Here is a 13,569-nt window from a genome sequence, read left to right as displayed (position 1 = left end):
GAACAGACTCGCTCGTGAGGTTTTTTTTTGTAACTTATTTTCAATCTTGTCACTCTTGGTGACACTTTGCTTTATTTCATTCGCAATTTCCGCCGTTTTGTGCTGCGTTAACTTCACTCCAGCTCCGTTACACTCTCATTGTGACTGATGGGCACGCGTTACACTCTAAAATTTAATGCGCTATCACGTGGTTTGGCTGACTTTCTTTTACGGTTTTTTCGATCACATTCAATTTAGAGTGTGCATTGGTTATCACTTGGCGCTCTCCACGATTGGTCTCGTTACCAATCTGCCTGGTTTTGCCGAACGGGGAAATCTCCTTTTCTCTCTCGTGACAAAACAAGTCTTGTAATTAGAGTCTAATGATTAAGTGACTATTTGGTAACATATGTTTGTGTACTACTCTATCCGTAACGCTAACTGAGCCTCAGCGGACGACTTAACCAAAGTGCTTCTTGATGGTGAGCCCAATGTGCCCACCGTGATGGCCGTGGATGATGGGACCTCCCCCGCTGATGATGGGTCCACCACCATAGATCGAACCTGCCCCGAGGTATGATCCCAGTCCGTACCCGCCATAACCGGGTGACAAAACGCCCCCGGAAATGAGTCCACCCCCGATGAGGCCACCTCCGCCGACGATGGGACCGAGCGAGGGCCCGTACACCGGTGCCGCGGCAATGGTCGGAGCGGCGATGGCAATCGGTGCCGGGGCTGGAGCTGGCACTGGGACCGCTATGGGTTGTGGCACCGGGTAGGGCTGCGGAACCGGCACGGGCTGGGGCACTGGCACGGGCTGCGGAACGGGCACCGGATGGGGGACGGCCACGGGAACGTGTCTGTAAAGTAGGTCAAATTTATGCGAGTTAGTTGTACTCTATCTGCGTGGGAACGTTGTAAAACGGAAGGGCACACTTTCCCCTGGCACATGCAGGGAATGCCGAAATCAGTGTGCTGAAAGAACATGCATAACTGCTAGCGATCTCTGAAGGTTGTTTGCTAAATCGACGGTTAGGGTTGAAGTATTGGTGCAATGTAGCTACATGGATTCGGTAGAAAATGCACTTCAACATTATCATTTAAGGGGCAAATTCAGAAGCTAACCTCCCTCGACATAAACTGAGGATACACATTAAAGTTGAGACTAAAGTAGTTTAGTCGCACAAGTGAAATCATTAATTACACTTGAATGGCTGTCATTTTTAATCTCTTGACATCACGGGCGCTGTGCTGGTGGCGGCTGGCCTTTATTTTCAACTCTTTTTCGTGTTTTGCTCAGTAGTGACCAAAATAGGTTGAAAGGTCAAATAAGTGAAAGCGCGTGGTTTATGATAGCACTTGGTTATTATTGATTTGTTTGGGGTCAACTTTTCAAGTAAATGGCTAAAACATGCTTTGGGAACGATGATGCTGGAGGTTGGAAAAACATAATGTTCAACATAATGGCCGTCAAAACGGAACACAAAGGTAGTACGAGCTTTGCGCGATTTTCATTTGGGACGACGAGGACACTTTTATTTATATTTTTTAAATGCCCCTTATCCTTTGTGAAGAAAGTTAATAAAGTGAAATATTTACCAACTCTTACCGAGAAAAATTCGTACACTTAGCCGTATAGGAAATGTACTGTTTCTTAAGCAATTATTTAGTTGAATCAAGGAACTTACTGAAATTTGCTGAATCAAATCTTCATCTTCCTTCAATATTCTGCTAAACTGAAGTTGGCTTTTACGTATAATATAACTCTAAGTATATTCACGTGAACTTATTTATCGATTCAGATATTCTCAAGCTAGAAGCTCATTTCAACCTACTGTTCTTAATTTGCAATTCGAGAATGACAGAAAACATTCTATAGTGATGAAACGACCTTCTTGCATACTTTTGAATAACTGACCATTTGAGTTCAACTTTTCAGCATCTGTATCGAAAAGTATTACTGTTTTGGTGTTTGAAACTTATTTTGACGGAAAGTAACATTCAAACGTGAAAACAAACGTTTCACTGAAAAACACAATTTAAATTCAACAGGTTGCACACATGACTTAAAGAACTCTTTTGATCAAGTATTGTTACCAGCCAAAATTTGAACTCATGCAAAAAGTTCAAAGGTTTGTGAGAAACTGGGAGAGCTGTTTCTTTTTGCAACTTGTTGCATAATCTACTATATTATAGGGAAAATTCTCTTTAAAGAAATTTTAACATAAATTTGTATTACAATTTGTAATAGACACAAACCTGAAAATCGATCCTTATATCCTTTTGAAACCAATCCGTGAATTCAGGAAAACATTGCAATTAAAGAAAACTAATATTGCCATTGCCAAATTCCATACAAATTGTACAAAAAAATGCGAACGAAAATTCGGCTGAGGGAAAATCCGCTAAAATGTTGAGCCCAAGCCAGAATAGGTTACTGATTTAATTTTGGCATATGTTCCTTACAATTTTATCTGAAATACCGTAAACCGGGGTGGCTTTGATAAGATTTCAATTTGTTTTTGGAATAACAACAGGTAAGGATTTTTTTCTCAAGACTGGGGTAGGCCATACAAAGTCCATGCACTATTTTGAAAAAAAAAGTTTTTTCAATGGTTTTTAGAAAAATAGTTACTTAGTTTAAATTCCGAGGTGACTTTGATAGTCATAGTTTTTCTTGTTGAAATCATACTTAAGATGTTCAAACTTTATTTGTACGTAAAATGTACCATCACTAAAGTAGCTGATATAGTTTTAAGAAAATATAAACAATGTTTATATTTAGTTACCTAAATTTACAACCTTTTTTAAAAAAAAATACATATAAATTATAGGTAAATTTGTCAAAAAGTTGAAATTTTGTCTAAAATTGGTTAAAACTAGTTTTGTTTATAATATTTTCGATTTCTAATGCATTTTATACTGAATTCGAAGCACGAATCACAAGTTTTCACATTTTTCATGAAGTTTTTCAACTGAAAAACACATATTATTTATTATTTACAAACTTATTAAACCTTCTCCTAGTGTAAAATTGCCCAAAGAATCCAAAAATGCATTCCGTTTTCTGATTCAAAATGAAGTTCTTTGAGAAAATCATTTCAAATTAAGATAAAATAAGTTTTAGAAAATGTGTACTGTCAGATGCTTCTAACAGTGAGGTCGAACTTAGCCTTTTTGAGATAGTAACATTTCAAAATGGCGTTTTTTGTTATAACTTTCGTTTAAAAAGAGCAACTTTCATCATTAAGGAAAAGAAATTTTGTCTAGAAGATACCAACTCGGTACAACGACAGCCTGAATTGTTAAAGCCAAATCACCCTTACTCAAGTTATAAAAATGGATCTAAATACTTGGATATAGAGCTTTGCACCTTTCAGCTAAAATGCTGAGAATTGCAGTCCCTACAACATTTCTGAAGACCCCGCAAGAATAACATTCTGGACCACCCTTCTGTCCACTGTACCAAAAGATGACCCTGATCATATGTCATGAAGGAATCAGAGCTCTAAACCTTAGATTGAGGACCACCCCGAGCAGACGGAAATAACAGGGGAATAACATTCTTTGATGTTTGAAAATACTAGGCCAATATTATTTTATGTTATCTATAACATTTGTTATTCCTCGTTATGAGTTTTTTTGTTATGGGATTGTTATTGTAATAACAGACTTATAATATTTTTAGTTATTCTTCGAACAAATCTTTGGTATTCTTTGTTGATATTTAAACAACTAATCCGATCACCCCAATAACAATTGGAGGAATTCTTCCATAACAAAAAATGTTATTCCAAAGTTGTTTTGGCTTTCAACCAATATAAGACCAAAAACAAATTTTGTTATGATAACATAAACTGTTATGAAACCCTTATGCAAAAATTGATTTTTCAAGAAGAATCCACAACACTTTCTGTTATTTTAATAGTATTTGTTATTGAAATGGCATGAATTTTGCTATAACCGTCTGCCCGGGACTTCACTTTGTGTGCAATGGGAAAGCCCCCATCAAGTTTTGACCAACAAAAAAATATAAAATTGAAAGTACATATCATGAATTCAGTCTTTGTTTCGGTAATAATTGGTAAACTGAAGTGTGAGCATCCATTGCTTAATTTGAAATTTAAAAATGCTGTCGTTTACGAACATCCGAAGCCTTTGGAATGTCATCAAAAACGCCCTAAAGTCATCTGGGAATATGTAATCCAAGATGGCTGCCAATATGGCGGCCAATGTGGCGGTGATGAATTATTGAGAGAATAATGCATTTGGTGATGAAACAGGCAAAAAATCACTCAAATTTGACTAATTTAGGGATGTTAAAAACAAGAGTCTGGACTTAGGTACTCACCGGGTGACGGTCACGGGGTACGGCTGCGGCACCGGAACCGGCACGGGCCGATCAACGGGCACGTGCACGTGCACGGGGTAGGGCCGCGGAATGTGCACCGGAACCGGAACCTGAACGGGGACGGCCACGTGGCGGGTTACGGGAACGGCTACCGGCGTTGGCACCGGGACCGGGACGGGCTGGGTTATCGTCGATTGAGTGTGAATGTTCCGGGTGATGGCGGGGGCAATCGAGATGGACGGAGCTGCCAGGGCTGGGGCGGCAATGGCCGGCGCCGCAAATGCTGGAGCGTAAGCAGGACCGGCAATGGCCGGAGCAGCAATCGCCGAACCGATACCTGCGGCAACGCCACCTAAGCCCAGTCCGTAGCCACCTACGCCACCCAATCCCAATCCATAGCCGCCTACGCCCAGTCCGTACGATCCTAATCCATAGCCTCCTCCGTATCCTCCAATGCCTCCTAGGACCGCACGTTTGTGGGATGTTTTCGACGGAGGGTGGGAAGTTTCAGCTTGCACCGTCAGCACGGCAAAGCTCACACCAAGGACCTTTAAGAAAACAGAACTTTAGAACAGATTTCTAGCACAACACTCCAAGATAACACTCACGGCTAGCAGTAGAAGCTTCATGTTTGAACACGGCTCGACACACTTTGGTGACCAATTGACCAATGTTCACCTACTTTTATACCAATCTAAAATAAAAGGGGATCACCAGAGTGGAAGCCACCGGAGAAAGAGCTCCATCATGTAACACCACAACTCCAGCAGCATCAGCGGCAGCGGCCAGAACCGAAAAAGGGCTGTGGCCCGCTCCGGGACGGAGCCTGGCCATAAACATTTTTGCCATTTTTTGCTAGCGCAGGCCTTACCGGCCGGCATGGCATGCTGCTGCCCCGGCCAGCAGTGATTGACAAAGTTTCAAACGCTTGGAAAAGCGGAAAACTTGCTAGTGATCTAGATGGCGCTGGCGCAGAAATCACAAAAATAGGGTCTCACGTGCCAACTGCGATTAGTTTCGTAATTCTTTCACCAAGTGTAGAAACTTGGGCCGGCGACGATGACTTGCGTGCAGTCATAGAGAAACTGGGTTGTTTAGCCAAACTTAGAATGTGCTTATCTGATGGTTCAATGACTCTTTAAATTTTAAAGAGTCCTAACCGTATCTATTGTATAGGTTTGTTGATTGAGCGGTCGATAGCACGTGGTGCAAAAAAAAAAACAGTATTTGTGACACATGTCAAATGCAAGCTACCAGTGCGTGTTCGCAAACGCTGAACTGCACAGCAATATCAAATTAAACTCAGTAGAGTAAAAAGACATATAAAAAGTGATTATTAAAAAGTATTACACAATTTACTGTTACAGCAATACTCTCTCTCTCTCTCTTTCATGTATTTTTTATTTGATTGAAATTGTGTCCATCCATTTCATAAGTTTATACAGAAGATATATGAAAATATCTGTATCTAAAGATCGATCTGGTGTTTTCAGAACGGTTAAAAGAGTAATTATTACAGAAGTCCTCTATAACTTAACCCTGAAAACCTAGTGCCTTAGGCACTTTTAAATTGTGCTTTATTAAAAAATGATGATCAAATTGAGGTTGACCTGTGCTGTTTATGTGTGGAACTGAGTATACATCACGAGAGCTTTTTTTTCAACTCTGTAACATTCGTCGCCATCGTGCTAACTTGTCGTACGTGCATTTTGGGCCAAATTGAGTTAAGAACGCCATTTTGTGCAGCTCACAATGCCTTACCTTTTGACCTTCACAGATCCCCAAAATTCGATTTTAATCCTGAGATATTCAACAAAAACCGAAAAAACTCCGTGCATTTTTGTCACTTTACATATGAAAGTAGTTTCAATCTTGTCGTGCTATCTTGTCACTCCCTGAAAATTGATGTAAGTGCGACAAAAGGCCAAAGGGATTTCAGGCCAGGAAAGTCAGGATGCGTTTGTCGCACGTACAAGCTAGACTACCGTAAACATTTGTAATTATAACTCGGGACTCCAAAAACCAACTTCAACCAAACTTTGGGACAATGCACAGAATGGTGAGCCAAACAAAACGTGATTGTTATTGTTTACATTGCGTGCTCTCGTTTTTGAATATTCAAGGTCAAACATTAAAACGCGTTTTTCTCGGAACGTCAAAATGGCGGGTGCGACAAGATAGCACGACGACGTCGACATGGTCTTGGTTCGCAATGCGTTGTCATGCGTGATAATCGTAAAGGATTAATAAATGTTTTTTTTTTAATGTTGTGCCAAATTATAAACACGAACTTTTATTTGTTCAAATTTAAATTTTTCTTTACGCATTTACGTTGATACCGGCTTTTTTCTACCAATGCTTATGTTCGACCTTTTCAAACGATACTCGCGAGACGATGCTCTTAGCACATGTTGCACCAACGTGGTTGCTTTGGTGGTACAGCATATGGTTGCCTAGTCAAGCTGCCCTTTTTTTCCTTCAAACATTACCTGATTGATTCTGCGGCGGCGATCCAGTTGACATATCGGGAGCTGAGAGAGTTGTTACGGCGACGACGGGAGAAATTAAACATTATTGCACGTGTACGACGTCACCACCCAAGCAAATGTCATAATATGCGGAAAAATGAGTGCGTGAAAATCATAGAATTGTTGAGACTAGCTAGTTTTTTCTACTTTGAGGTGAAAGAGGTGTTGCTCTGTTATTGAGGCACGCAGTTTTTTTTACTTGCTAGTTGACGCTAATTGATCGAGTTTTTTTTGTTCATTGAAAAAATATAGAATATATAAAGCATTCCTTCGAATGTGAAATCATACAATGCATTCTATGCGCCATTTTTTAGTGCTTTCTTGAAATTAAAAAAAGCAAATTAGAAGAAATCAGTAAGTGAGAAATTGTAATAAAAAACTAGCCAAAAATTGAAAAAGCAGCTGGAAATATGTATACGAAAAACATAAAAGGCAAACGGTTATGATTGGATACATTAAAATTAAGCAGGACAAATATAACACTATAAAACAAAAATCGCACAAAAAAAAAACGAAATAAATATTGTATAATTATGTAACTGAAAATAGTCGCAGTTTTTCATTTTTCAAAATGGAAATTTCTGAAAAGTTGTCATTTTATGTTCCCTAAAACATATCAGATAATAAAAAAAAGTATTTTTTGCAATTCCACTGTGAAACCGTCAACTTTTCCTGTCCTTCTGGAGAAACGAAACGGCCTACTTTTCCCTATCAAAAATAACAGAATGGAAAATTAAAACCTTTCAATAATAGTGCTGAAAAGTTCTACTTTACAGCACTAAAATGGGTGCTGAAAAGTTGAACTTTTCAACACTTGTATCGAAAAGTAACATTTTTCAATATTTTTTTGTTTCGAACGATGAATTTACTAAACACATGAATGTTTGACATAAAATTCCATTAAAGAAGCGTTTTTCAGAATTGCAAAAAATGTTGTAAGTAACTCGTTGCAAAACTTGATTTTTTCAGCACTCATCGTATTTATCCAACTTGGTAAACCTCGTTGGATAAATGTACAACTCGTGCTGAAAAAATCTTCTTTTTGAAACTTGTTGCATAAACTACTATTTTGCAAACCAAATTTTAATGTCAAAAAGTGAAATTAAAATCACCATTTTTTACCGTGTATATTTTTTTCAGTGTAGTCCTTATCCATACCTAAAATTTTGTCGAAGATAATGATTTTTTTTAAATTTTCATATATCATTTTTTGTATGGAGAGCTGCTAAATTTGTATGGAAAATTATATGGACAAACTAATTATGCAAAATGGCTTCTTTGGGCATACCGAAGTGGTAAGTTTCAGCCAGATTTAAAAATACAAAAAAAATGCGATTCCGTAGAATATGGTCCACTGTTGAAATCATTTGCTTGTCGTCTCGTTGCGTTATATCTTATCGCCGATAATGCAGGATAACTTATTTTTAAAATCTTTCTAAATCGACGTATTTGAACCATATCATGTGAAATTGTCACTCTAGAATCTTGAAAGTTTCAGAATAAAATAAGCACTCAATTTTTTTAATTTGCAATATGGGAATCAAACGACGCAAAATTTTGTATGAGGCATATGCAATTTGAATATTCGCTACGCTTGAAACCGATAATGCTTTTTTTTTGAAAATTTTAGTATTTTCAAAAAAAAAATATAATTTTCCATAAATGAAACTCTGATAAATTAATTGAGAAAGCATACAAAATTTCAATTCGTGTGATTGATATCCATATTGGAAATTATAAAAAATTTAGTATTTTACAAAAATACTTTGGTTTTTTTTTGCAAATTTAGAAAATTTGAGTATTAATGAAAAAATACGATATTTTGTGAAATTTTTTGGTATTTCCCAAAACAAAAACTCTTAAAAAAAGCAAACGAAATTTCAGTTTGTGTGATATCCATGTTGCAAATTATGAAAGTTTGAGTATTTTTGAAAAAAATACGTTTTTTTTTGTGGAAATTTTAGTGTTTTACAAAAATACTTTCATAAAGTGAAAAAAACATACAAAACTTCGTTTCGTTTGCAAACCAACCAACATATTGCATTTTTTTTTGTATTTTGCAAATTTAGATTTTTTTTTTGAATATTCGAAAAAGTACGGTATTTTGTGAAAATGTAATTATTTTCCAATAAAAAGACTCTCAAGAAAGCATACCAAATTTTGCTTCATTTGATACCCATATGGCAAATTATGAAAATTTAAGTATTTTCGCAAATTACACAGTTCAACAAAAAATCAAATGTTTCTTGTCTCTGAGACGAGTATAAGTGTTCCTAGTAGAATGTTGCCTGCTGAATCCGAATCCGGGTCCAGAATTGCTCCAAATGGTCCCAATTTTGAGATACACCCGTTTGAAATGTTAGTTTAGGTCAAAATTAGCTACTTTGTCGACTATTTTACAAAAGAACTATTGAATAAACAACTAAACCAATAAATGTATCTTATAGTTCACGTTTTCCCCTTTCTGAAACACCCCTGGTTTTTAAAATTTGATTGTTTCTACGCATATTTATAGCCATTTTAAAATTATATTTTCAGTTGGTTCTCATTCAAGTTTTTCCAACTTGCATGCAAGTCAAATTATGCTGGGATGTCAATAATAAAAATCAAAAATGCTTTGCAGAACGTTAAATAAGTATGTCTCGGTAATCTAATTGATCATAATTCATGTAATTTTGTCTGCTGAATCCATTCCTATCATTAGATTTTTTCAAAAAGGTCAGCTTTTTGAGTAAAAATTGAATTTTCGATGATTTTTTCAAAATAAAATCTATTTTATGCTAAAGTATGACTCAGAGATGACTAAATGTCGATGTCTCGTCAGTCTTATTGATCACTTTTAATGTATTTTTGTCTGCTGAATCCATTCCCATCATTAGATTTTTTCAAAAAGGTCAGGTTTTTGAGTAAAAATTGAATTTTCCATGATTTTTTCAAAATAAAATTTATTTAATGCTAAAGTATGACTCGTGGATGTCTCGTCAGCCTAATTGATCATTTTTATGTATTTTTGTCTGCTGAATCCATTCCCATCATTAGATTTTTTCGAAAAGGTCAAGTTTTTGAGTAAAAATTGAATTATCGATGATTTTTTCAAAATAAAATCTATTTTATGCTAAAGTATAACTCAGAGATGACTAAATGTCGATGTCTCGTCAGTCTAATTGATCATTTTTTATGTATTTTTGTCTGCTGAATCCATTCCCAGCATAAGATTTTTTCAAAAAAGTCAGGTTTTTGAGTAAACATTAAATTTTTCATGATTTTTTCAAAATAAAATCTATTTTATGAGCAATTCTCTTTGAAATCGGCCGATATCGACCATTTTTTTTGTTATATTTTTTGATTTGGTTCAAACTTTGTGGGAGCCTTCCCTATAACCAAATAAACTATTTTGTGTGATTGGTTTATCCATACAAGTCTCCATACAATTTTGGCAGCTGCCCATACAAAAATGGTACGTAAAAATTTAAACAGCTGGAACTTTTGAGTGAATTTTCTGATCAATTTGGCGTCTTCGGCAAAGTTGTAGGTATTGTTGAGGACTATTGAGAAAAAAAGGTACACGGAAAAAAAATTGCCGAATTCTTTATTAAAATTTTTTTACAATTACTCAAATTCCCAAATGTTGAAAAATTTTAGAGGACAAAAAACCCAATTTTTTGAGCCATAGAGAAGTATGGTCAAAAAATCTGCCGCCTTGTTATGAATTTTTGAAAAGGCAGTTATTTTTGGAAAAAAAATGAAATTTCATACAAAACAAAATTTGACTTAATTTTTTATGTTAAATTTAATTTGCAATCGAAAAGTAAAAATTTTGATAAACGGCTCCGTTTTCAAGTTATAGCCACCCAAACATTCAATATTGCGCCCTTTAAAAATGTTATTCTTGATTTTTTTTTGAAAATTTTGTTTTTGAAAAGATCGGATTTTTTTACGAATGTTTTATGTTTTAACTTTGAAAATTGGAACATAAGTTGCTGAGATAAATATCGACATTATAAAATTATGGGGTTTTTGGGTAAGATTTAGACAACCTCAATTTTTCGTTGTGGTTTGGTTGAGCGTTTTAGCAGAATGCATTACTGTGAATACAAAGAGACGAGTTGTTCCTTTTAATTCCGCTATATATTTTTAATATCTTGACAGATACGTATTTCGTCTACTACTTGCAGACTTCATCAGTGTTCTGTTCTCGAGTCGAGAACAGAACACTGATGAAGTCTGCAAGTAGTAGACGAAATACGTATCTGTCAAGATATTAAAAATATATAGCGGAATTAAAAGGAACAACTCGTCTCTTTGTATTCACTCAATTTTTCTCTCTTTTGTTTAAACCGCTGTTCTATGTCTCTTTGACAATTTCATAGAAAATCAAAGATCAGAATCTTTTAAAAATTGATATTTTTAGAAAAAGTCACTCATAGTCAATATTTTTAAAAATCAAAAAACCTGCAAATATTTCGCTTAAATCAAACTTTGGGTGACTATATCTTGAATACGGAGTCCTTTATCAAAAAATCTGTAAAGTACTTTTCGATTGCAAATCAAATTTAACATAAAATGATTAGGTCGAATTTCGTGTTGTATGAAATTTCGATTTTTTCCAAAATCACATTTTTTTCAAAAATTCATAACTTGGCGGCAGATTTTTTGACCATATTTATCTATGGCTCAAAAAATGGGGTTTTTGTCCTCTAAAACATATAAAAAATCTCGAAAATCAAAAAATACGTATTTTGGGAATTTGAGTTTTTGTGAAAAAAAGTTAATAAAAAATTCGGCAATTTTTCCGTGTACCTATTTTTTTCTTAATAGTCCTTAAAAATACCTACAACTTTGCCGAAGACGCCAAATTGATAAGAAAATTCACTCAAAAGTTCCAGCTGTTTAAATTTTTACGTACCATTTTTGTATGGACAGCTGCCAAAATTGTATGGAGACTTGTATGGGTGAACCAATGGCACAAAATAGCTTCTTTGGTCATAGGGTAGGCCCTACAAAGTTTGAGCCAAATAAAAAAATACAACAAATAAAAATGGTCGATATCGGCCGATTTCGAAGAGAACTGCTCATAAAATAGATTTTATTTTGAAAAAAATCGATTTTTACTCAAAAACTTGACCTTTTTGAAAAAATCTAATGATGGGAATGGATTCAGCAGACAAAAATACATAAAAAATGATCAGTTAGACTGACGAGACCTCGACATTTAGTTATCTCTAAGTCATACTTTAGCATTAAATAAATTTTATTTTGGAAAAATCATCGATAATTCAATTTTTACTCAAAAAGCTGACCTGTTTGAAAAAATCCAATGATGGGAATGGATTCAGCAGACAAAAATACATTAAAAATGATCAATTAGACTGACGAGACATCGACATTTAGTTATCTCTAAGTCATACTTTAGCATAAAATAGATTTTATTTTGAAAAAATCATCGAAAATTCAATTTTTACTCAAAAAGCTGACCTTTTTGAAAAAATCTAATGATAGGAATGGATTCAGCAGACAAAATTACATGAAATATGAACAATTAGATCACCGAGACAAACTTATTTAACGTTCTGCAAAGCATTTTTGATTTTTATTATTGACATCCCAGCATAATTTGACTTGCATGCAAGTTGGAAAAACTTGAATGAGAACCAACTGAAAATATAATTTTAAAATGGCTATAAATATGCGTAGAAACAATCAAATTTTAAAAACTAGGGGTGTTTCAGAAAGGGGAAAACGTGAACTATAAGATACATGTATTGGTTCAGTTGTTTATTCAATAGTTCTTTTGTAAAATAGTCGACAAAGTAGCTAATTTTGGCCTACTAACATTTCAAACGGGTGTATCTCAAAATTGGGACCATTTGGAGCAATTCTGGACCCAGATTCGGATTCAGCAGGCAAAATTCTACTAGGAACACTTATACTCGTCTCAGAGACAAAATCTTGTTGGACTGTGTTATGGAATTTTGTGAAAATTTTAGTATTTTACAGTAATACTTTAAAAAAGTGAAAAAATATACATAATTTTGATTCGTACAAAACCCATATTGAGTATTCTCGAATAAAAATACGGTATTATGTGAACAATTTTGAGTACATATTTATACTTGGAACTTACTACATTTTCAAAAATTATAGTCTCAGTGAATGGTTGAATCATTCGATTTATGAAAGAATTTAAAAATGAGTTATCGTCCATTATCGGCGATAAGATTATCGCCGATAGAATTGTCCTGACGATAACGATAACCATTATCGTTATCGTCAGACGATATTGATATCGACGATAATGTTATCGATTAACAACCTTGGCCTTTACAATCAATTTGGTTCACTACTTACACTTATTATATTTTTAAATTATGACTATAAAAACAAATAGTTTTCAATTCAATTCATAGATATTTTGAAAACTTTTGATAAATATATAAAAGTAAATCTGTATGTAATCGGCCTCAAATTTAATGATTCAAAAGATTAAAAGAAATGTGTTCATTACTTTTAAACATATTTTTAAACGCGGGGGTGAACCAAATGTCACCAAATTTTCATTTGTTGTAAGTCAAATTGATCTTTAAAAGCAAGATTGTAAGTTGAAATTGTTCTCTACTTGGCAGGTCAAGGAATCGGTCATATTTTCATTTAATTTTTCACTATTTTTGCAAAACATTTGATTTAAACGGCATTTTAGAAGCTGTAAATCCA

The 13,569-nt window shown here is 34.9% G+C and overlaps 1 protein-coding gene across 1 annotated transcript; it reads right to left on the bottom strand.

Moving 5' to 3' along the window:
• Positions 1 to 439: 439 nt before the first annotated feature.
• On the bottom strand, positions 440 to 4,959 carry LOC119768900 (tetra-peptide repeat homeobox protein 1-like). Its single transcript, XM_038260685.1, has 3 exons — positions 4,939 to 4,959; positions 4,331 to 4,878; positions 440 to 839 (listed from the first exon to the last, which is right to left on the bottom strand). Exons 1-3 carry the CDS (start codon positions 4,957 to 4,959, stop codon positions 440 to 442), a joined length of 969 nt encoding a protein of 322 aa, XP_038116613.1.
• Positions 4,960 to 13,569: the final 8,610 nt, after the last annotated feature.

Source organism: Culex quinquefasciatus, chromosome 3 (genome assembly GCF_015732765.1).
Source record: "Culex quinquefasciatus strain JHB chromosome 3, VPISU_Cqui_1.0_pri_paternal, whole genome shotgun sequence".
Taxonomy (NCBI): Eukaryota; Metazoa; Arthropoda; class Insecta; order Diptera; family Culicidae; genus Culex; species Culex quinquefasciatus.
This window is presented reverse-complemented; position numbering and strand designations above follow the sequence as displayed.